Below are 23,486 nucleotides of genomic sequence, written 5' to 3'. Positions count from 1 at the left end.
TCTCTTTCAAAAGATGACAACTCAAGATTACCAATCAAAACCAACGCTTTTTCTTCTCCTATAGCTTCATCATTACATCTTTCACTAGTTGTTGGATGTGAGTGATGAGATCGATCCATGGAATTTTTACCTCACTCACATACTTTGGAAGATGAAGAAATTCTCTTGAATTTACTTATGGGCTAGCTCTACATGTGGTCAGATGGGTTCCCCTCTTCAGTCATTTGGTACCTCTCCAACACTTCCTCCTATTCCTATTGATCAGATCAAAGCCAAACCTATCTAGTCTTGTCACCCACCGCTCTTACCAAAAACAAAGAAATTCTATCTTGGGAACTAAAAAAGAATCGGAATGGGAAGTATTTATTTCTTGATTCTCCGGCTAGCATCCTTACTTCCTTCTTCAATGGAAATTCTATGTTTTGGCTCGGTATAAACAAAAAATTGAGAAATTCTCTTATTTGTAGAAAAGTCTTCTTTTGGTTAAATCCGGAGAACCCAGTCGAAACACTGATTCATGTTTGTGGATTTTAATAGCTCTCCTATCTACCCGGAAATGATCTTCTATCTTTACTGTCTGTGTTCTTTACATATCTTTTGATTGTTTTTCAAATCATTGTGTCGTTACAAATTCAGTGGTTGCACCCTTGTGAGCAAGTTGTTGCTGGATTGGATAGGAGAAGTGAAACAAAGCTATGAAGGATCAAAATTAGCTGAAGAAGTTAAGAAGAGCATTAGTGAAGCGAGAGGAGGACAAGATGGTTGGGAAGAGGAGGAAGGGGTATTAAGGAAAAAAGGGAGGCTTTATGTGGGGACCGCTGGAAATGCAAGAGCCAGGATAGTGCAAGAACTGCATGGGACAGCTACCGGAGGCCATTCAGGTATACTAGCTTCCTATAAGAGAACTAATAGGAACTTTGTCTAGCCAGGAATGGATGCCGCTCTTGAGGACAGACTGTGACGGTAAAGCAACAACATCAACTCGCAATGGCCCTCGTGCCATGAGACATGGATTTTAGTCGACGTAGATTGGATCGAAAGATCGCATTTCTGCTCTTCTCCTATTGGACTAGTCACTTCCCACTCTCCTCAAGTGAACAGTTTAGCCACTATCCTCCCATATACTCTGCTTTTTCATTGCTTATGAACTGGAACTTGTTGGTGCATGGATTTCACGTTTCAGCAGCACTTTGGTTTGTGCATGGTTGTGAAAAGAAGGCTTTCTATACACTTATATGAACTTCATTGGCGAAAGAAAGAGAAGCTTGCCTTGATAAAGCACAGCCTTTCGCACTCCAATAGGCATATATTGTTACAAGGTTATGCCCAAAGGTCTCAAAAACGTCGGTGCTACATATCAACGCGCCATGACTAAGATCTTCGATGAGATAATACATAAGATTGTCGAGTGCTATGTAGATGATCTCGTTGTAAAGGCGGTATCCTATGAAGAACATCTTCAACATCTCAGAATCGTATTCGACCGCCTAAGGCAACATGCACTCAAGTTAAACCCGTTGAAGTGCGCCTTCATGGTCTCGTCAGGCAAATTCCTAGGGTTTGTCATTCGACATCGGGGAATAGAAATCGATCCGAGTAAAATCAAGGCCATACTCGAAATGCCTCCTCCTCAAAACCTTAAGGAGCTGCGTTCGCTTCAAGGGCGCCTGTCATACATCAGGCGATTCATAGCCAATTTTGCAGGAAGAATCCAACCTTTTACAAGAAAAACCAAAAAAGACCTTCCATTCTTTTGGGATGAAAACTGCCAACAAGCCCTAGATGGCATCAAAAGCTGTCTCCTCAATCCGCCAGTCCTGGCTGCGCCGATACCAGGGAAGGAGCTTATACTCTACACCACGGCCTTGGATGAATCTCTTGGGGCTCTATTGGAACAAGAAAATGAAAACGGGAAAGAGAATGCCCTCTATTACCTCAGTCGTGTGCTCGTAGGAGCTGAACATGCGTACTCTCCTATCGAAAAACATTGCCTTGCACTGGTGTTCGCTGTCAAGAAGCTACACCACTACATGATAGCACATCGGGTCACCCTCATCTCCAAAGTTCACCCACTTAAATATCTCATGACAAGACCAATGCTTACAGGAAGATTGGCAAGATGGGGCCATCATCCTTACTGAGTTCGACATTGTGTATGCGCCGCAAAAGGCCATTAGAGGGCAAGCGATGGAGGATTTCCTAGCAGCACATCATACATATTTCTATAGTAAATAAAATATTTCCATGGATGGGATTTCACGTAGTCCATTCCACCTTTATCTATCTAGGTTATCCTTCTTTCTTAACAAAGCAGAATGTGATGATCGATCCCTCTATTATGGGATTTATGTTTATACCAAAGCCTCTACTTTAGATATTTACGCTGATGAAGGAAAGCCTTGTTAAAGACTACGACTTTGGACTTCCTTTTTCGTACTCTTCTTTCATCCTCCTTACCAGAACGCTTTTCCTGGTTCAGAAGAATAAGATACTTAAATTGTGGCTTACATATGGAAAATGCCTTCGTCTTGAAGCTACCAATGCACATCATGGTGAAATCATTGTCAATTAATTGTTAGATTCCCCATATCACCCATAGCCACCCAAATCTTTTTTTGCCTCAAACTTTGCTGCCCTATCACTCCTCGATAAGTGTACTTACTCAGGTTGTGCACTTGGCTGAGCGAGATCTTCCCCTTTGGCATGAGAACCGCCTACCTACGCTAACGCAACTAATGCAGATGGCGGAAGTTAGTAGTTCTCCTATGCCAACATGAACACAAACGAAATCGTCGAATTTCGTATAGAAAGAAAAGGAACCACTTCTATTCTCTTTTCTTAAGTATAAGAGGGATAAGTACTTATTCCTGGCCGGCGGTATCATTGCTGCTCCCCGCCTAATGCGGATCATTGTGCAATGCTTATGTGAAATCTTAATCCAAAACTTATTCGTTTCGTTGGAAAAACCAACGCCGATGTCAAGATCAGTCTCCTTTCCTTTCAAAAGTGAGCGAGCAGAGCTGAAAAAGATGGAGTTACCTGGATATGAGATTTCTTTCTACGGATATGAAGGATAGAAATATGCTATTTGCTGCTATTCCATCTATTTGTGCATCAAGTCCGAAGAAGATCTCAATCTATAATGAAGAAATGATAGTAGCTCGTTGTTTTATAGGCTTTCTCATATTCAGTCGGAAGAGTTTAGGTAAGACTTTCAAAGAAACTCTCGATGGGAGAATCGAGTCTATTCAGGAAGAATTGCTGCAATTCTTCAATCCTAACGAAGTAATTCCGGAGGAATCCAATGAACAACAACGATTACTTAGGATCAGCTTGCGAATTTGCAGCACCGTAGTAGAATCATTACCAATGACACGTTGTGCGCCTAAGTGCGAAAAGATAGTGCAAGCTTTGTTATGCCGAAACCTAAATGTAAAGTCAGCAACACTTCTAAATGCCACTTCTTCCCGCCGCATCTGTCTTCAGGACGATATAGTCACAGGTTTTCACTTTTCAGTGAGTGAAAGATTTGTATCCGGGTCTACGTTCAAAGCTTCTACCATAGACCTAATTCGAGAAGGCTTGATAGTCCTAAGAAATGTGAGGGTGGGGGGGTTCTATTTAGGAAGAATAAGAAGAATCTCATTCATGTGTTCATGCTAACAGAAGAGCGGATCCAATACACATAAGACTTTTTTTCAGGAAATTCCTAATGTAAATGATGAATTTGGGATGTCATGCCCCACAAGTTAGTTGCCCAAGCGCTCCCTAGGAGGGCCGTCTACCAGAAGATAGAGTTTGAGCCTGGGGCCAAAGCCCCAACCCCTCCATTTTAGGTTTTTCTCAGGAAAGAATTTCAGGAAGTCATATCGGCCAGATAAGCCTCTGACGGCTCCATATTGATTTTTCCCCAGTTTTCTTTTAGAAGAAGCGGGAGCCATTTTGCATTGAAACTCGGTATCAGCAGAGCCATCTCCTAAGAAAGACTTCTTTCTTATTTATACAAGATTTCAAAGAACATAGTGAAGCCCTCAAAGCGCTAACAAAGTTGTAAGTAGAGAAGTTTTCCAAAAAGATACCTCGTTTTTCCATTAAGTGTGCGTTGTCTGATGAAGAATAACGGGGGAGCCAACTCAATAACCTAGCGAAGGAACCGTCCGGACTTGAAACAGCGGATGCAACCCTTGCATTTCGTTCTTTTGTTCTTTACTCTATTTTCGCTTTGGCACTCACTTCCTTTGGAACAAGGGCATTTTTCTTCTCTACTCGTTCCGTTGACCATCAAATAGTTTCTTAATTATGTTATGTCAAATGATGGGAAAAAGGAAGGAGTAATAAAAAAAGACTAGAACTACCCGATCCGTTGAAATACGATACGAAGGAAACAGACTTCAATCCCTCATTCTTATTGTTTGTTCTTCTGATCCCCTTGTTTTTAACTCGCTTAATTTGGAAGAGGAAAACGACAGCAGCTAAAGTGAGAAATAAACAACTGCTTGGAAAGCTTCGGTTTGAGCGTTGGTTTTGATGACAGTGAAGAAAGCTCGCCCAAAAGACGTACGTGGAACCAATGATACCAAAAATAGAATCAAATATGAGGAGAACTGGGTGCATTGGTAAACGGCTCCGCCATAGCTTATACGACTTCTGAATCCTATTAATGGCGCTCTCCAAATAAATAAGTAGATACAGGCGGACTACATACACGTGCTCTCCGAGTAGGGAAAGTGAGAAATCTACGGTCTTCCATCCGCGGATGTGACAAATCCAATCCAATTTGGTCTTGTCCCGTGGCTCAGACCCGGTCGCATAAATGCAGCTACCACTACGACGAGATACTATAGTTATTTACTCTGTTTCAATCCCTATTTGGCCATTCAACAGTAGCGTACGGCCTTTGGAAAGCATCTCTTCCTAGAGGGGACTCCCGCTTGTGATCTTCTTCCTTGGTTCGGAGAAAATAGAACTTACCAATTGGAAATGGAAATGCCGAATGAATTGAACCAAACTACGGAAACTGTGGTTGAGCTTGCCTGTCATCAACGAAGGATGGTTGTGAAGTTGGTGGAAGAAAGCAAACCAATGAATGCAGCTAGTCACCCCGAAAGTCGAGCCCATGTCTTTTGAGAAACTGACACAACCTATTGTGTTGACTTATCTTATACTAAGGGTCCGTCCTAGCCAACAAGGGATTTCTCATAATTCTAGGATGAAACAACATCATATCTCAGCTTGATTATGAGAGAGATTGAAGTGAAAGAATCCGGTTTCAGAGCGTGGAAACGGAAAAGAATGAGGTGAAAGGGCCGACCCATGCGGCCCACTTAGAATGTGCTTTGACTTCCCCAGGTTGTACAATAGCACTATTTTCTGGACCCAAGTTCTAAAGGATTAGGGCACTGGATTGAAGAATAGCTCAGTCCGATAGAAACTTAGGTTGGGCTGGCGGAGGGATGAGTGGAGCTTTTGTATGACATGTACTGGTGTTTCATTAGTCCCTTGATCGCGTACCCGAAGCTCGCTTTGAGGAAGCAGTGCCATTTGGTTCTTCCTTCTTTCACGTCCATCCGCGAATGATTTGAGAATTCTTTTCATCACTATTTGGATAGCAGACTTGACCGTTGTCTATAGTAAGAAAGTGCTCACTCGTTTTCTGTTTGTTTTCATGTGCGCATACACTCAGCCTAATTTAGTAAGTGTGAAGTGGAAGGGCGAGTACGGGTGAAATCCCACTACCTTCCGGATAAAATATATGCTTGATTTATAGATAGCTTTGCTTCACTATATAGCGTGGGACGAATTGATAAGCTCTGAATGCAGGAAGGGAAACCTTAGAGCTTTCTTCGCTTATCTTCCCAAGAAGACCATATGATTCTCATTATTCTATTTCTCTGTCTTTTCAAACAGCATTCCCGCTTATTCTGATTGGAGTGATGTGTGGTACCGGGGATAATGCAATTGATGGTGCTTGTGGCCCCATGGAATGACTGTCTAAAAGGAAATAGGCAGCAAGGGAGTTGGGTAGACTAAAGATACTGCCTTTAGCCCTCTCTGGCCTTTTTTTTGAAGTCGAGTCGTAAGGAAAGATCAAGAGGATTTGGTCCATTTGGTGTCCTTCCAGACGGAGAAGCGAGAACCCTTTCTGCTTTGACCGCTTGCCCTCGTGGCACAGATGTGGGAAAAGGTCTCAGTTGCGGAATCAAATATGAATGAAGTTAGAACAATCAGCGTAAGCTCTTTCTCTGGGGCCACTATCAATAATGACAAGAACTCTTACCAACTAGCTTAACGTATCCGGTCTCCTTCTCCTTCGTACCCCTAGCGGATATGAATAATAGGAAGAAATAGGTCCTTTATAAAGGCGGGCATTAGACCAGAGTTTCGTGAGCCGGAGAAGATCGATAAAGCTTAGAACTTGCTCGTTTGTAGGAGGAGGCGGTGGTATGACTCCGTCCGTTGAATGAGCATTTCATGCCACCTGTTCGGCGTCCACATCCACTACCATTTTTTGATCCCAGTATCTATAGCAAAATCTCTATTTGCCTCACTCTATAGAAGGCCTCCCGTATGTAAGATCACCAACCAAGTTCCTTTCTTCTTTTGTTTGTGCCATCTTTACCAACTTCTACTTCTTGGCTGGCTTGATGCTTATAGGTCTTGCCTCTGCTGATACTGGTCATGGGGACAAGAACTCCGTGGGAAGAGAGCAGATACCAATCCTAAACAACCCTTAGAATGGCCTCATCCAAATGGATGATCGTCATTGATAAGACGGGCAGGTGGTATGTTGATACTGAGCCGCTTCCCCTGTAGTTGTTAGCTCGTTCTTGACAAATCCGATTGGGTCTTCATAATCTGGAGTAAAAGGATTCGAACCTTTGCATGCCGATACCAAAAACCGATGCCTTACCACTTGGCTATACTCCAAACAAACGGTAGGTTCCTGGAGAACCGTGGAAACTAGTTAGTTCAAATCGAACTCAAAAGCAATGCGCATTATCTACGCCTTTTTTTGATTCACCAAGACCCGCTAAAGGCTAATACAAACGAATAGTGGGAGTTCTTTCTTACGAATATAAATGGAGGAAATATCCCTAGTACCTTTGTCCTCTGCAAAGATCATAAGATCAGATGGAGTTGGATCGATTTCACGCATATACTAGATCAGAGATCAGAGTCAGGGGAGCTCTCGTAATTGAGCCTAAGTAAGTAGTGTGGTTCGAGCGGACCAGTCACCGCTGAGTTCTACTTTCCTCGCAGAGTTGGTTTTAGCCGGAACCGCGCTCTTGCCTTCTTATTGTGCCCCTTGATTATTGATCTGAATTCAAGTTAGATTAGAGAATACCGGTGGCTTTTGAGCCACCCTTAGGTTTGAAAACTGTGGAGGTTCAGTTACAAAATGCAGTTTATTAGGCTGCTTTGTATGCCAGTGTGCAGGAAGGAGAGTTGGAAGATATACCTAGATCCCCCAATAGAGAAACGAGCGAGCAAGTTACCTACTCTTGTGGTGGATGGCGGCACTAGAAGTTGATGCTTTTTATGGATGGACAAAGAAATTCGATTTCCATTAGAGCTGCAAACGCTACTGTAAGCCGAAGACGAATGCTGGCCAAAAGTAAGCAAAGTAGGAGAGGCGTCGTTTCCTTCAGTTGGTCAACCAACAGGTCTCCTCACTCTAGCATTTCTTCTTTGTTCGGTCGCAAGGCAGGGAAATGGAGGATTTGTTTCTGCTCTGTCCTTTACCGCATCGATGGATTCCATTTCAGTGGATAGAGCTCAACCTGTTGCCATCGTCATTTCAATCACAATTCACTTGGTAGGTAGACGCTTGTTCCGACCTCCATAGTGGCACTTTGACCTTTTCTCAACAACATCTACTTCTAATCTGCTTGAACGGCCCTCTTGTCATTTGACCCAGAATTGAACGAGATGACACCCACCAATATCTTCCAACACAGGATCTCCCTTACAGGGCCGTCCTTCTCTCTTTCTTCCCAAGACCATCGGGGGTCTGTTCTCTGAACAAGTTAGCACTAGCCCCGTTACCAATACGGGGATCTCAGCCATGAGAACTTGTAGAACTTGTCTCTTGAATTGCATCCCCCCTAGGCCGACCAGCTAAGTAGGACCCACTTAGCAAAACAGGTCTATAGGGCGCTAGGGAAGGGGTATAGAATGGTACTTGAATCTATCTATAGACATAGGATCCCCCAGCCACTGGAATCCATTGGTTTCTGTCTCAATTCGTCATTTGAACTGAAACTAACCACGAAGGGAAAAGAAAAGAAGGATTCTAGTTTGCCACTACTTGGACTCAACTTGCACTTTCGGAGGAGCAAACCATTTCCATTAATATATGACTCAGTCATAGCCAAGAGATCATCATTCTAATAACAAGGATCTAGTTTATATATCTCAAATTGGGTTCCATAAGATGCCAAAATAGTGGAAGTACCATCACGTCTACCTAAAGCAAATGGTTTCTATAGATTGAGAAATGGTTTCTATAGAATGAGATATAGTCGAATGTACCTTTAATACTTCACATGCATTCTTCGCTTATAAATTTAGCCAAGATCCAAACATCTCAATCTCTTCATACGTTCTTCCCGTTGAACTCTTCTTTTCGCTCAACAAATGCAAGTTCGTCAGGGTTTGGTTACTAGTTTTCTTGGAAGGGTTTTCTCCCTTGATCTTTTCCCTTGTTTTATGATTGGAATGAAAGTAGGATTGTTTATCCAATCCAAACTATTTATTGAGGGAAAGTAAGATCAATAGTTGGCACTATTGTGTGTGCTCTGTTCTATTAAGAATTTCTGTATTCGAAACATAGGCATCCTGGTATTCCCTACTCTAGTTTTAGTTCAGTTATAAACCTATTGCCCGGGTCCTTTGATACTTGATTTCCTGGGTCAACGGTACCTAGATTCCCCTTTGGCTTGATCTTACCTTGGATTTATGATTGGAATACAGATTGGATAAACAAGAGGAACTTGGAAAAGAGGGTTGGCCAAAGGATAACGATAGTGCATTCAATCGATTCCACTCTAGTTTTTCATATCTTTTCCCTCAATAAATAGTTTATATATGAAAGAAAGTGCCAACTTATTGTTCTTGGAATGCTGATTTCCATGGATTTCTTCTTGGCATATCCCCCCTGATTTGATGACCTGGCTAAAACACCTATTCCTTTTTTCTGGAATTGCTGCCGAAAGCCTGTTTGCAGCATCCATAGCAATACGTGTTAGTACTCAATTTGTTTGATTTTCATTTGATGAAGTGAAGACACTTATCTATATGCCATTTATAGAGTGGTAGAGTAATCTTGCAATGCGACATGAATTGGATGACTTAATAGTTTTCTGCAGTTTAGTACTAACATGCCTGTGTGGTGAACTAACTACCTTGGGAAGCAACAAATATGCCCCCAATCGTGCTGCCTATGTGAACAAATTCTAAAACTTTGCATAAGCAGCTTAATTAAGTAGAAAAACCTAATCGATAGCCTACTACTTATACTTCTTACTTTCACTTTGATTTATACTTTGACTTTCGATACCTCTCCCCTAGTGTACTCGAGAGCTTGAAGGGGAAGACAGACTAGAAGACTTCCACACCATAACTTCCTTCCTTGGCTGACTGCCTGGCCTTCAAGAAACTCGAAAAACTGTAATAACTCACTTCACTATGATAACTATCTTTCGAACAGGACTACTACTTAAAGGCTAAAAAGACCTACCACGACTGGCTCACTTGCTTGAAGGACTAATGAAAACACGTCGAACTAGCTAAAAGGACGTAAGCTAACAGTGAAACTCAAACAAAAACGGATGCTGACTCCGATATAGATATTGAGGATTTTCTAAAAGCCGCCGCCTCACCCTGCTCGCTTACTTCCTACATGCTTGCTTAACTCACTATCTTTTGGGGTAATACACTATATAGATAGGAAAGAGATAAATGAAAGAAAAATAAGATAGAAATGAATTGATAGACTCAGATGATGTCACTAGCTTCAATGAAAGGACTATTGAGAACTTTGAAAGTTCTTCCTATCAGCATTAGTCAGCTTTCGAGTCCTTCAAGCGAGTGCCGTAGGGAAAGGAAGAGTATTTCAACATGGCCATTTATTAGGACTACTTGGATAAGTTAGGACAATTTCTCTAAGGCCAGCTGTTGAGTTAGTCGGTTCATAGGTTGTCGTAAAATATGGGTGTAGGAAGCCTGGACTCTGATTACCGATTATGAAAGCGAGGACTCTTTTTATCTCTCCCCATTAATGGAAAACTATCTTAAACTCCTTCAGCAAGTTCTTTATCTACAAGTAAGTTAGAGAATTCCTGTTGTCAAGCTAGTTATCTTATACAAGACTTTTCTATAAGGCCTGCAAGCAGGTTCAGGTGGAAGCAGGAAAGTAACACCACCTATTTTTAGACCGGGTGTAACTCTTTCTCTTTTGCCCTTTATGCTAGCCTGTTCCCTAAGTAGGATAAGTTCATTGTGTTATTACAGGTAGTATTGCTCTCAAAGCTAGGAAGGAAAGGTAAGGAGTAAGCTTATTTACTAAGATCCTAGCGAGTGGAATACTTTGAACGAGCAGGGGAGCGAGCGGAGTACTTTACGCAAGTAGTGGTTTACCAGGAACTCGTATAAGAGCTAGTCATATAGTCCTTGAAGCATTATTCCTTTTATCGGTAGGGCTGTTAGCAAGGAGTTTGAAGCTTGAGTACTTTCAGCTTTCCTGTTTTAGCTAGGAATGAAGTTGGTTCAGAGGTGTCAAGTAGAGAGGTTAGATCTTCTCTTCCTTCTCATACTACGAGTAATATCTCTACTACACTTTCCACTTTATGTTGATCAGTTTGAGCATGAGCAGCTTGTTCAGGAGCAGCCGCCCGTGGAACTCTTGTTTTGAGGAAGCAATGAACATTGTCTTTTTCCATTCTCAATAAATGAGGAAGGAGGGGTGAGGTCCTCACTTGCGAGTGAGGCAAGGCTTTCTTTTAGAATACATCCTACCCGATTTTGGTTGATGATTGCGTTCTATTCCAATTATTCACTTGTTTTTCTTGTCACTGTGGCGAGACCAGATGAGAGAGAGAACTATTTTCCATTTCCAGACAGACCCCGAGTCGAGGTTGGAACAATTCTTTATTTTCTTGTTGGTTCCTTCTTTATTATTTATTCCAAGTTTTTCTCTTCCATTCGGTTCATTAGCTTTAGGAAAAATAGAAGCTGCGGAAATGCTCGCTTCTAAAAGGCTTAAAGGCTCTGATCAAGGCAATGAACATTTTGCACTTTGAAACTAATAAGAAAGGAATTCAAATCAGAGTTCAATACAGACTTTTTCTCTTTTAAGAAGGGTGAAACTTTCCTTCCAATACTTGTGTGCTCTACCATCTCTACTGAACAAACCCACTACACATCGAGTGGCAGGGTATGTGTGTAGGCCTTTTCAAGGACATTCGAAACAACATGTCGATAAATTGCTATAGAAAGTGGGGCTAGATCGAGAGTTCTGACCTTTTCGTGGGTGGGTTGATCTTCAAACTCTTGTTTTTCTAGTGAAAGAACGCCCTTCTGAGCGATGATCTCCTACAAGCGAGTATAGTAAGGTTGACTTCAATTGAGACAGAAATGTCACTGATCAGCTCCTTAGCGTGACAATTAACACCACCTTCTTATTACCTAAGAGATTAGATAAGGGAAGAAGGCAGGCCAAAGCTTATAGATTCGATGATCGTACTTCTAACGCTTTGTCTGAGTCAGTCCTATGACCCCTTCCGGCCGAGACACGAATCCTAGCCTATCTGAGTTGTAGAATGAAGGGCTCTTCAGAAGGTGCCGCCCAAGTCTCCTTTGAGACTTCGGAGTCAGGATTTTTTTCCAAGGAAGGCGGATTTTCTGTGTTCCACAGCATGAAGAGGGTGTACAGAAGATCGATGTGCCATCTTTCTAACCACCTTCATTTGTTGTATGATCAGTAGGGAAGGGAGCCTTTGATAAAGGGACCCCCAACCAAGAAATCTATTGTCTGAGAGCGACAGTCAAGCTCGTATCGCGGAACTAGAACATTTCTTTGATTGATAGGTCAGATAGGAAGCAGGAAAGCAAACCAAGTTATAGGTTTGGAAGTTAGAACTCGGAAAGGTTGTCCTATGACTACCTTTGAAGTCTTTGGGTAGGACATCAGGCTAAGGTCTTATGATGAGCCACGCGCATATGAGGTTTACTGCAGCCCTAAAGCTCTGTCCCCTATCCTACCACTAGATCTCCTATGCCGGAACATGAACAGAGAAAGCTGTGAGTGTAGTCTTAGGAATGAACCCGGGGTTGCTCTCGCAAAAAGATTGTACTAAAGAAAGCTAGAAAGCTCAATTCCAAGCTTTAAACCTCTGGTCCACGGGTTGGTGAACAAATGGGTTTTGGGAAATAGAGAACATGGACTCGATTTAACAAAGGTGGCACCGGAATGAATAGCCCACTTGTTTCGGGCAAGAATGAATGGGACTGATCGACTCGAGTTACCGAGCGACCTCCACTCTTCGACTCAAGCTTTCGCTTCTGCTTTTCTCTTGTTTTGATTTATTAGCTTTTTAGGGAAAGAAGAGGGTCTGAAATACAACTATGTCTACGAGTGCCGCGAATGAACCTTCGGTTCTTCCCAAGAACAAGGAGACACGAACTAAATAACTCGTATCAAGCTACGGGAATAGTGAACGGGAAGAAGGAACTAGTGAGGCTTCTGTTGGAAATATGCCCTAGAGGCAATAATAAAAGGATTATTATTATATTTCCTTGTTCATGATAATTGTCTTTATTCATGCTATAACTGTATTATCCGGAAATCGTAATACACGTGTGAATACATAGACCATAATATGTCCCTAGTAAGCCTCTAGTTGACTAGCTTGTTGATCAACAGATAGTCATGGTTTCCTGACTATGGACATCAGATGTCGTTGATAACAGGATCACATCATTAGGAGAATGATGTGATGGACAAGACCCAATTCTAAGCATAGCACAAGATCGTGTAGTTCGTTTGCTAGAGCTTTTCCAATGTCAAGTATCCTTTCCTTAGACCATGGGATCGTGTAACTCCCAGATACCGTAGGAGTGCTTTGGGTGTACCAAACGTCACAATGTAACTGGGTGACTATAAAGGTGCACTACAGGTATCTCCGAAAGTGTCTATTGGGTTGACACGGATTGAGACTGGGATTTGTCACTCCGTATGACGGAGAGGTATCTCTGGGCCCACTCGGTAATGCATCATCATAATGAGCTCAAAGTGACCAAGTGTTTGGTCACGAGATCATGCATTACGGTACGAGTAAAGTACTTGCCGGTAACGAGACTGAACGAGGTATTGGGATACCGACGATCGAGTCTCGGGCAAGTAACGTACCGATTAACAAAGGGAATTGTATACGGGGTTGATTGAATCCTCGACATCATGGTTCATCCAATGACATCATCGAGGAGCATGTGGGAGCCAACATGGGTATCCAGATCCCGTTGTTGGATATTGATCAGAGAGCCATCTCGGTCATGTCTGCGTGTCTCCCGAACCCGTAGGGTCTACACACTTAAGGTTCGGTGACGCTAGGGTTATTAGGAAGACTTGTATGTGATTACCGAATGTTGTTCGGAGTCCCGGATGAGATCCTGGACGTCACGAGGAGTTCCGGAATAATTCGAAGGTGAAGATTTATATATAGGAAGTGCTGTTTCGGCCATCGGGAAAGTTTCGGGGTCACCCGGTATTGTACAGGGACCACCGGAAGGGTCCCGGGTGTCCACTGGGTGGGGCCACCCGTCCCGGAGGGCCCCGTGGGCTGAAGTGGGGAGGGGACCAGCCCCTGGTGGGCTGGTGTGCCCCTCCTGGCCACCCTCTGCGCCTAGGGTTGGGAACCCTAGGGGAGGGGGCGCCTCCACTTGCCTTGGGGGGCACTCCACCCCCCCTTGGCCGCCGCCCCCCTAGAGATCCCATCTCTAGGGCAGGCGCCCCCCCTGGGGGCCTATATAAAGGAGGGGGGAGGGAGGGCAGTTGGACCATGAGTCTTGGCGCCTCCCTCCCCCTGCTACACCTCTTCCTCCTCCCGCGGTTGCTTGGCGAAGCCCTGCCGGAGTACTGCTTCTCCACCACCACCATGCCGTCGTGCTGCTGCTGGAGTCTTCTTCCTCAACCTCTCCTTCCCCCTTGCTGGATCAAGAAGGAGGAGACGCCATCCGCTCCGTACGTGTGTTGAACGCGGAGGTGCTGTCCGTTCAGCACTTGGTCATCGGTGATTTGGATCACGGCGAGTACGACTCCATCATCCCCGTTCTCTTGAACGCTTCCGCTCGCGATCTACAAGGGTATGTAGATGCACTCCTATCACTCGTTGCTTAGATGAACTCATAGATGGATTTTGGTGAAACTGTAGGAAAATTTTTAATTTTTCTGCAACGTTCCCCAACAGCTTTCATTGGTCAAACAATATGCCCTCCTCACTTGAGGAGAGTGAAGGTCATGACTTATTGAGGTAGAACGTCAATTGTCCAAGAGAAGGGGGACTCCTTTCCTCGGTAACTATTGAATTGTCTATCTAACAGTGGAGCGAAGCGGAACATTGAACGGGAAACTCGTGTCGTCGGTTATCCAATTTCCCTCCTTTCTGTTTCGACAAAGAAAATGTTTAGGTATCGGTAATAGGATTCCCACTATGATTTGTAGAAAAAGATAGATTCTATAATAATCCATAAAAAATATATAGAATCAGGATCCGTAATCAAGTGCTCGCTGTGAGAAGAAGATCTACAAGCATGTACCCATTTCTCCCTGCAAAATAAGTTTGAACCCGAGTGAGTATGGACCATACGCTCATCTTTCTTCTCAATCTACACCTCATTCTGCGAGAGACCTATCCTCGTTTCGAAATAAAGGACCGTAGTGAGGATCAATCCCGGATAAGCGAGTCAGTGTAGGGACAGAGGCTGATGATTCTAAAGGTGATTTCTAACTACAAGATGACTTTATTTGAAAACAGAATCCAAATATGAACAAAAAGATGAATGGAAAGTCTTGTCGATATGAATTGATCTTCAACCCAATGACAATGCTTCGATTTCGATCTTGTCTTCTTTCTTGGATGCCTGAAGTTTGTGTTCGCATTTCATCAATGGAAAAGTGGGCTGTACCCATATGAAGAAAAGAGTTGCTCGTGTAAAAGCAATATCTTCTATTTGACTTATCTAGCCGTGTCTTGTCTTGCACATACTCAGCTCGGTGAATGGTTCATCTTCGATTGGCATGGTCCTTTGGATGTAAGAGATCTCGTTTGCTGGCCGGGCCCTTCCATGAGTTTAGATCTCTATGTATGAATCTCTTATGAAATCCCATACTTTTTATCATTTCAGAACGATCAGCATACTATGTGACTTCTGCGTGACAGTTCTTGCATTTCATTTGTTGCTTTGCATGAACATTTAGATATTGGAAAGCGAACTCCCTGCATTAGGAATTTCATAGATAGAGAAGGACGGGCAAAAAGAGAGAGACTGACTAACTACCCGGATCAATGCTGATTGACGACTGAATAAATAGCCGAAAGCAACAACTGCACGAGAGAGAAAGAGCGGATCCAACTAAGGAAATGCAGTACCTATTCTGTTGGAGCTAATCATGCAAAGCTAGCGTAGCGCCAGCCGTTGAAGCGAATGAATTCGAAAGAACGCAGAAGTAAGGAAATGAGACGACTCTTTCTTGAACAATTTCATAAGCAGATCTTCCCCTCCACACCAATCACGAGTTTTTTTATTCCTCTCTATATCGTCGTCATGCCCTTAATGATAGGTTTTGAAAAAGATTTTTCATGTCATTCCCATTTAGGTTCGATTCGGATCCCTCTGTTGTTTCCCTTTCCTCCCGAACCTTTTCCTCAAAATGATAAAGATTTTGGTACACTCGAATTGTATTATTTAAGTGCTTATTGCTTGCCAAAAGTCCTACTTCTACAATTGGTAGGTCACCGGGTTATTCAAATAAGTCGTGTTTTCTGTGCTTTTCCCATGTTACAACTTCCGTACCAATTCGATCGATCCGGAATGGATCGGTTAAACATTCTATTAGGGATCCCGGTCTTGACTCTTCTGTGTGGTATTCATTCTCGTGCGGCTCTTGGAATCACATCCAACAGTGGTTGGAACTGCTCGCAAAATCCAACCACTTCACCTACTTTATTGCCCCCAACCGTTTCCCGTACCTCTATAGAAACAGAAGGGTTTCATGTTCTTTCATCGATTGGGTATTCCTCTCCTTTTGTATCTCTTTATCCAATTTCGGTCTCGATTAGTTCACAAGATTGAATGGCCAAGTCATGGAAAAGCCATTATTCGATTGTTTTAAAAGAATGTTGAGCCGGGCCCGGGTATGTAAGTTCAACATGTACAAACACGGATTTATTTTACTTCCGCACCTAGGTTGGGGGGTTCTATTTAGGAAGAATAAGGAAGAGGAATAGAATCTCATTCATGTGTTCATGCTAACAGAAGAGCGGATCCAATACACATAAGGCATCGGTTGTTCTTAACAACGATGGCTATTCATTTAAGTCTTCGGGTAGCACCACCAGATCTTCAACAAGGTGGAAATTCTCGTATTTCGTATGTACATGTTCCTACGGCTCGGACGGGTATAGTTATTTATATCATGACAGCTATAAACAGTTCCTTGTTCCCATTAACAAAACATCCCCTTTTCTTTGCTCTTCCGGAACCGGTACAGAAATTGGTGCTTTTTCTACTTTGTTTACGTTAGTGACTGGGGGGTTTCAAGGAAGGCCTATGTGGGGTACCTTTCGGGTGTGGGATGCTCGTTTAACTTCTGTATTCATCTTGTTCCTTATTTACCTGGGTGCACTGCGTTTTCAAAAGCTTCCTATCGAACCGGCTCCTATTTCAATCCGTGCTGGACCGATCGATATACCAATAATAAAGTCTCCAGTCAACTGGTGGAATACATCGCATCAACCTGGGAGCATTAGCCGATCTGGTACATCAATACATGTTCCTATGCCCATTCCAATCTTGTCTAACTTTGCTAACTTCCCCTTCTCTACCCGTATCTTGTTCGTTCTGGAAACACGTCTTCCTATTCCATCTTTTCTCGAATCTCCCTTAACGGAAGAAATAGAAGCTCGAGAAGGAATACCACTAAAAACCTAGTTCGCTCTCAAATAAAAACCTAGTTCACTCGCTAAGTCCATGGCTGAATGGTGAAAGCGCTCACCAACCTAGAAAGGAAAATTGGTCAAAAAGTAGGTTCAATTCCTGCCGGATGCACTGCCTCTTAAAGACAGAAACAGAGAAGGGAAAGAAGATAGTATAGGGAACTTGTTTTGGATTCTTATCGAAAGTGAGTCCCTCTAACACTTCTGTTAGTGTTTTATGAGAAAATCTTTTATAGACACAACAAGTGTGAAAATCCTTAGTCACTAGGCAAGAAAGCTCGATGGGAACAAAAAGGATACAATTAGTTCATAATCAAAAAAATGTACAATTTCAAAGGAAAGAAGGAATGGCAAGTTTCCCTCCATTGAACATCAACCAATCTAGAAATAGGTAAAGGAAGGCGTATCACAGGGGTATTTTGCTTTTTTGTATTCACTTCCGTGGGGTTCTAAATTGAAAACATGAACACAAACGAAATCGTATTGAAATTACATAAAAAAGAAAAGGGAGGAGTAGCTCTTGGTTTAAAGAAAAGGGAGGAGATGGATTGAATTCAGTCTTTTTCATTTCTTTGATGATCTTCAACACATCTATTTGAATTCCCTGCGAGTGAAGGATTTCTCGTATGGAGAAAAACCTCTTGAGCGCTATCTGATCTTATTTTTGTATTTCAAATATGGGACCTGCCTTTTTAATGGTACATCCCGGCAACAGGCCTACTCATGCATGTGGCCAAGTACTCGACCAATCCTCGGAGCGAAGGGATGAACGAATTCTCGAGGTCGGGTTCATTGAGGTCAGCATCACATGAAACCTTTAGTACTTCCGTTCGATATTGGATGGAGTATGGCTGGAAGGTCAGCCTAGCTAGTATTGTCAATCGGCCCTGACTCGTCTTCTCCTTGGTACCTACCGCTATTGAACTTCGGTACCTATATTCCTGAAACAAGACAGACCTTCATGAAGACCTTCTATTTTGGAATAAGATCGGACATTTCCACAATGAGGTGAAATTACATATGAGGAAAATAATCCTGGACTACGAAAGCTGCCCTTGTGTGGTAGAACCAGGTCTTCCACCGGGCGGTTAGCCAAGTACTGAAGCCCCTATGTTGATATAGAATATAAGTGAGTTCACACTCAAAATAGAAGAAGCCCTATGATTTTGGAGCCATGCGATCAATCACTTCGTTAAAGGGATCGAAAGATTATGGTCTGAAATAGAGATTTGAGAGTCCCTCATGTGAGTACGTGCTGAAGAGCAAGGAGTGAAAGTGCATTCATCTTTCTTTCTGCTAGTTGTTTCCTACTAATAGTGATTAGTGAGTGCCCCATACATAGCCAATGTCCGCCCGTGTTCACATCCAGTCTTCTCTGTACACTAGTGCAGCTTCCAGCTCTATGCTATGTATGGTAGTCATTTGACTCGGGAATCCCTGATAAAAGCTTTTAGTCCGTGCCTGGCAGTTTCAGCCGTGGTCCAGTCCAGCAGCCTCTTTTCGATCCAAGAGTCGCATGAGAAGAAAGCTTCCGACTAGCTTTAGTTAGTGTTAGTTAAATAGAATGGGAACATCGTAACTATGCCAAGCCCGATCTTGGTTCCAATGCTACAGAGAAAGGTTATGGGTAAAAAGAAGGTCTTTATCCTGGTGCTGCGGAGACCGGTGTTGCTGATCGAACTCATTTTCTTTCGATGACATCGAAAATCTCTGAATTTCTGCGAAACGAATTTACATATTTATTGCGAGGGGCTTTGAAAAGCGAAAGGATGAAGACTGATTTAGATCCTCTGTAAGCGCAGGAAGTATGCCTTTTGAGCTTTTTCTCCACCCACCTCTGAGCATCCTGTTCGAATGGTCCTAGGAAAGACTACGTACGAGAAATCATTCTCACAACCAACTTTCCTTCTTCTGAGTAAATAAATGTAGTATTTAGTCCAACCAATCATTTGTGAATCTATGTCTTTCGTGAAAAGTGGAGTATTTGTGCCCAAGATCTTTCTATTCCCTTTAGTAGGTGCACACATCTCGTATGGTAAATATACCTTTGTGCCCTATAAGGTAAGATTGATTTATGGAGTCAAGAGATGGAGATCTTGGTTTAGCAGCGGCTACCTGTCCTTTTCTTTTGTGAAAGGTATGATCTAGAGTGTGATTCTAATCCCGTGATTGGGTGCTTGGCGTAGAATGAGTGGAGCATACTAGGAATGCCGAATGCTCTCTGAGTAAGGGAGCTCTGTTGGAGAAGAGTGGGACTAGAAAGAGGGAATACCCATGTTAGGCCATGTAAGGCCAATAGTTGAGGTACCTGGATCCAGACAAAACTCCAAACATGTAAGAATCTACCTTGAAGCAAGGTTTCTACTAGTTAATGCGTTCCACCCTATTGATGACAGCTAATGTTACTAAAAGCTTAGATGAAGAAAGAGCTTCTGAGCGAAGGCTGGTTGGCTTTGGTTGTTGGCGTGGATTATCTTGCTAAGCTCTGCAGAGATGGTGAGCGTGAAGAAAGGACACTACCATCAAAGAAAGACAGCTCTCAAATGGATTTGCTGGTCTATGATGACCAAGTAGAAGCATCCGTTCCACATAGGTGATTTTTATAGAAGCATAGGCGCAAGCTCTTCTCAAAAGAATTTCATTTATAGGATTCAATCGTCCATTTGTTTTGTTTTGAATTGACATAGAGAAAGATTTCTCGCGTTCCCTTAATTCAGGAATAGGTGGCGAAGGCTACTTGTTCCTTGTATATATATATATATATATATATATATATATATATATATATATATATATAAAGGAAAGGGGTTATTTTTCCTTTACGACAATAAGAGTTGATTCCCTTGCTTGTAGTTTTGGATCGATTCCGTGTATTTCACATATTTAAGAGTGGTTAGGAGAGAGAATCAATGTTTATGGGAAGAGGGAAAGAAAGATCAGGGGAAGAAGCGGGGTAGAGGAATTGGTCAACTCATCAGGCTCATGACCTGAAGACTGCAGGTTCGAATCCTGTCCCCGCCTAATCATAGTCAAAATCTGAGTTTGATCCTGGCTCAGAAGGAACGCTAGCTATATGCTTAACACATGCAAGTCGAATGTTGTTTTCGGGGAGCTGGGCAGAAGGAAAAGAGGCTCCTAGCTAAAGTTGTCTCACCCTGCTTCAAAACTACAGGGCGCGCGCTACGGCTTTGACCTAACGGCCTCCCTTTGCTGGAATCGGAATAGTTGAGAACAAAGTGGCGAATACCTTGCTACAAAGATCCGAATCAAAACAAGACCATCCCTCCTATTACCTTTGCAAAATATTTGTCAACCTTAATTATAACAAGTAAATACCATCTTCAGAGCACTTATTATAAATCAGTAAATAAACGTAGGATAGATGGTGGTTACTTTGAGGTGTTTACGTAACTCATATAGTCCAGAAACAAGAGACAGGACATGTATGAATCACTAAACTTGAGAGCTTCCTTCTCTTCTCCCAAAGCCAACTCTGCATTTTCCTCCTTCTAGCAAAGTCAGAGTGATGCTATCTCTCCTCTCCCCGGCCCTCCGGGATGAAGAATGTCCAACATCCTCTTCTTGGATACCAGATTCCATCCTTATCCACCTGGCTAGAAGCTGGCTAGAAGATTGAATTTCTTGGAATGAGTATCTTTGAGGTGTTTACGTAACTCATCCAGTCCAGAAATAGCTTGACCTGTCCAATTTCGAACGAATCAAGATATCCTATCGTTACGGTAGCTATAGTAGCTATCTGTTCTTCCACTGGGAGAATGTTTGATTGGGATTGTTTAAGCAATTCCCGTCATAAAAACAATGGATTCTGGCTAGTTTTATCGAGAGCAGAGGCGAATAATAGGCTTGTCACTATGCGAATTGAGCTAGTTCCAATTTGGATTTGCCAGCTACTTGTTTCATTGCGGCACATTTGAGCCGCTGATCCTACTCTGGAAAGTGAAATACCCACATGAATAGCAGGTCGAATTCCGGCATGGAATAGATCCACAGATAAGAAGATTTGTCCATCTTGGAGATTACATTAGTAGGAATATAGGCGGAAACCACTCCAGTTGGGCATACTCTCTTCGCCTAAAAGAGAATTGCATTGAGTGGCTCTTTCTAAAAGGCGTGAACGCCAATCAAATCAACCCTATCCTTATGGAGAATAGAGATCCACCCACCCACCTTCTATATTCTCCCATCCCCTAGGGAAGACCACGCACGGCCGAGAAAGAATTGTCTCATATTCAGCAGCTCGCCTAAGTCCTAACGTTTGTGGAAAGAGTAAGATAAGAAAGCTTAAGTGTGGTAGCCCACAGACCAAATATGAGAAGTTATGTTTTGAAAGCTTCTTATTGAGTCTAATACTATCCTTTTGAAATTCTTGGTCCTTAGATCTGATACCATCACCAGCATCTACATGCTCATGTTGCAAACTATCACATAGGTCCTATTTCAGGTTCATTTACTTTCTCAAATAAGTAACTTTGTCTAATGTTCCCCGAACGAGTAGTTAAAACAACCACCCCCTGATCCGAAAGGAATGGGTGTTCCTGAGGCTTATTCAAAGGGCTTTCTAGTGAGTTAATGGGGAATGAGGGTATCACCCATAACCAGTTTGAAGATGCAAAAATTATGTTCTTGTCAAGGAGGGGGATTAGCTACACAACCAAGGAAGGCCTTTTTAGATTATTAATATTCTGACTGCTTTTCACTCTTGTCTAGATCTTGCTTTTGCTTAGAGGGCAGGCCGCAGGACAAAGGAAGAGCTTGAATGCGAGGGGCGCTGCGAATGTTTGCTTCGAAGGAGCCTGTGACCCAGCGATAATTAGACCCGTTAGTTAGTAGGGACAACTTGAAGTAGGGACAACTTGAATACTCCGCCTGTGTCTAATCATCCACTCGACCAGCCAATGAAATGAATTGAGATGAAAGTGATCGAAAGTTATCTCCCGTAGAAGGAGCTATGTTTGCGAAGGATCGAAGAGAGCGTTGAGGGCGCTAGCAACAGCGTGTTTGTTTCAACACAATAAGTGCCGATCCAAGCTTTAAGAACTCAATCGTCCGTCCGACCGAATCACTCGTTTATGGCTCTGATTCCAAGTCAGGGTTTAAAACAGCGGTGACCCAGCTAGTTGAAAAGTTTTTACTTGGAACGCCAGACATGAGAGCCAGCTACAGAGACAGCTAATGATATCAAAGTTGACGAAACAAGAGAGTTTCATTCAATTCTTTTCAGAGTGTACGCCTATGATCAATAGTTCCTTATGTAAAGGATCTTTCCCTTCTCATATTCTATTTGAGAGTTCTCAGTATTTAGCAAAGCTGTTCCTATCTAATGGAGGCTATTGGATCAAATGAAAAAACATTGTTGAGAAATAGTAGCCACCCGAAGTAGAGGGAATCCAACCTTGCCCAGTCGATGCTCAAGTGGCCCAAAGAAGCAATCTGAAAAGGGAAGAGCTTGTTCCGAAGGAACCGCACTCAAAGGGAATGTTTACTTTATCAAATCATTCTTACTCCTTGGTTACCCCTGATGAAACGAGCCTATTCATTTGACCATTCACCAGTTTGTAAACTGCGCCTACTTCATGCACAGAACTCCGCTCTACTGGAGGCTTGGCATGCTCGAAAAGAAAAAAAGCAGAGTCAATCTTTTCAAATTCCTTGCGAACAATACCGAAGACTTGCGGCGTGTAGTTGCTTGCGTGGGATTTCTCAAGATTGTAGAAAGGGGTTTTTAAAACAGGTTCCTTCCGTCTGAGAGGCTTTGCAATCCAACTCAGTCTCCTTTGTGTGCGCGCACACGCAAGCCAAGTTTCACTTTTAATACCCCTGCCTTCGCGACCACGGATAGGCTGCGGGGCTTTGCACTTCGGCCTCATTGTGTGAATACCACATCAAGGTGACAGGATTCGAACCTATGGCCCTCTGTACCCAAAACAGATGCACTGACCAGACTGCGCTACACCTCGTCCCCCCTTAGAACATATGGATCTACCCGATCGATAAAGAAAAGAACCGCAATGCTGTCGCCCACCCCGCTTTGGGCATGGGGAGGCGAGAACCACCGCTTTTAGGAAAGAAGCCTACAATTTGATTCTCGTCTCGTTTCACTTGCATTTTATTTCGTTCAGTCTTGTTCTGATAGTGGAATCGAACCACTCACTCCGTTTGGATTTCGAGTCCAAAGGCCCAGCCAGCGAAAGAGGATTTACAGTCCCACGCAGCCTGCCAGAACCTTTTTCTTGCTTGATTTTTATACAATAT

At 42.9% G+C, this 23,486-nt stretch overlaps 1 protein-coding gene, 1 long non-coding RNA gene and 2 other non-coding genes across 4 annotated transcripts; 3 read left to right on the top strand and 1 right to left on the bottom strand.

Moving 5' to 3' along the window:
- Positions 1 to 1,935: 1,935 nt before the first annotated feature.
- On the top strand, positions 1,936 to 20,457 carry LOC123137249 (uncharacterized). The gene is made up of 4 exons (XR_006467961.1): positions 1,936 to 1,949; positions 4,049 to 4,050; positions 17,028 to 17,035; positions 20,255 to 20,457. It is a non-coding gene; the product is annotated as an uncharacterized lncRNA (long non-coding RNA).
- LOC123137248 (ATP synthase protein MI25-like) lies at positions 3,026 to 3,706 on the top strand. The gene has a single exon (XM_044556918.1). It carries the CDS (start codon positions 3,046 to 3,048, stop codon positions 3,661 to 3,663), a length of 618 nt encoding a protein of 205 aa, XP_044412853.1. The 5' UTR covers positions 3,026 to 3,045; the 3' UTR covers positions 3,664 to 3,706.
- On the top strand, positions 20,161 to 20,234 carry TRNAM-CAU (transfer RNA methionine (anticodon CAU)). Its single transcript has one exon. It is a non-coding gene; the product is annotated as a tRNA-Met (tRNA).
- A 2,659-nt stretch (positions 20,458 to 23,116) lies between the features above and the next one.
- TRNAP-UGG (transfer RNA proline (anticodon UGG)) lies at positions 23,117 to 23,191 on the bottom strand. The gene has a single exon. It is a non-coding gene; the product is annotated as a tRNA-Pro (tRNA).
- Between the last annotated feature and the right edge of the window lie 295 nt (positions 23,192 to 23,486).

This window comes from Triticum aestivum, chromosome 6B (assembly GCF_018294505.1).
Source record: "Triticum aestivum cultivar Chinese Spring chromosome 6B, IWGSC CS RefSeq v2.1, whole genome shotgun sequence".
In the NCBI taxonomy this organism is placed as follows: domain Eukaryota; kingdom Viridiplantae; phylum Streptophyta; class Magnoliopsida; order Poales; family Poaceae; genus Triticum; species Triticum aestivum.
Note: the sequence above shows the minus strand (reverse complement) of the source record. Positions and strands in the feature narration are given on the sequence as shown.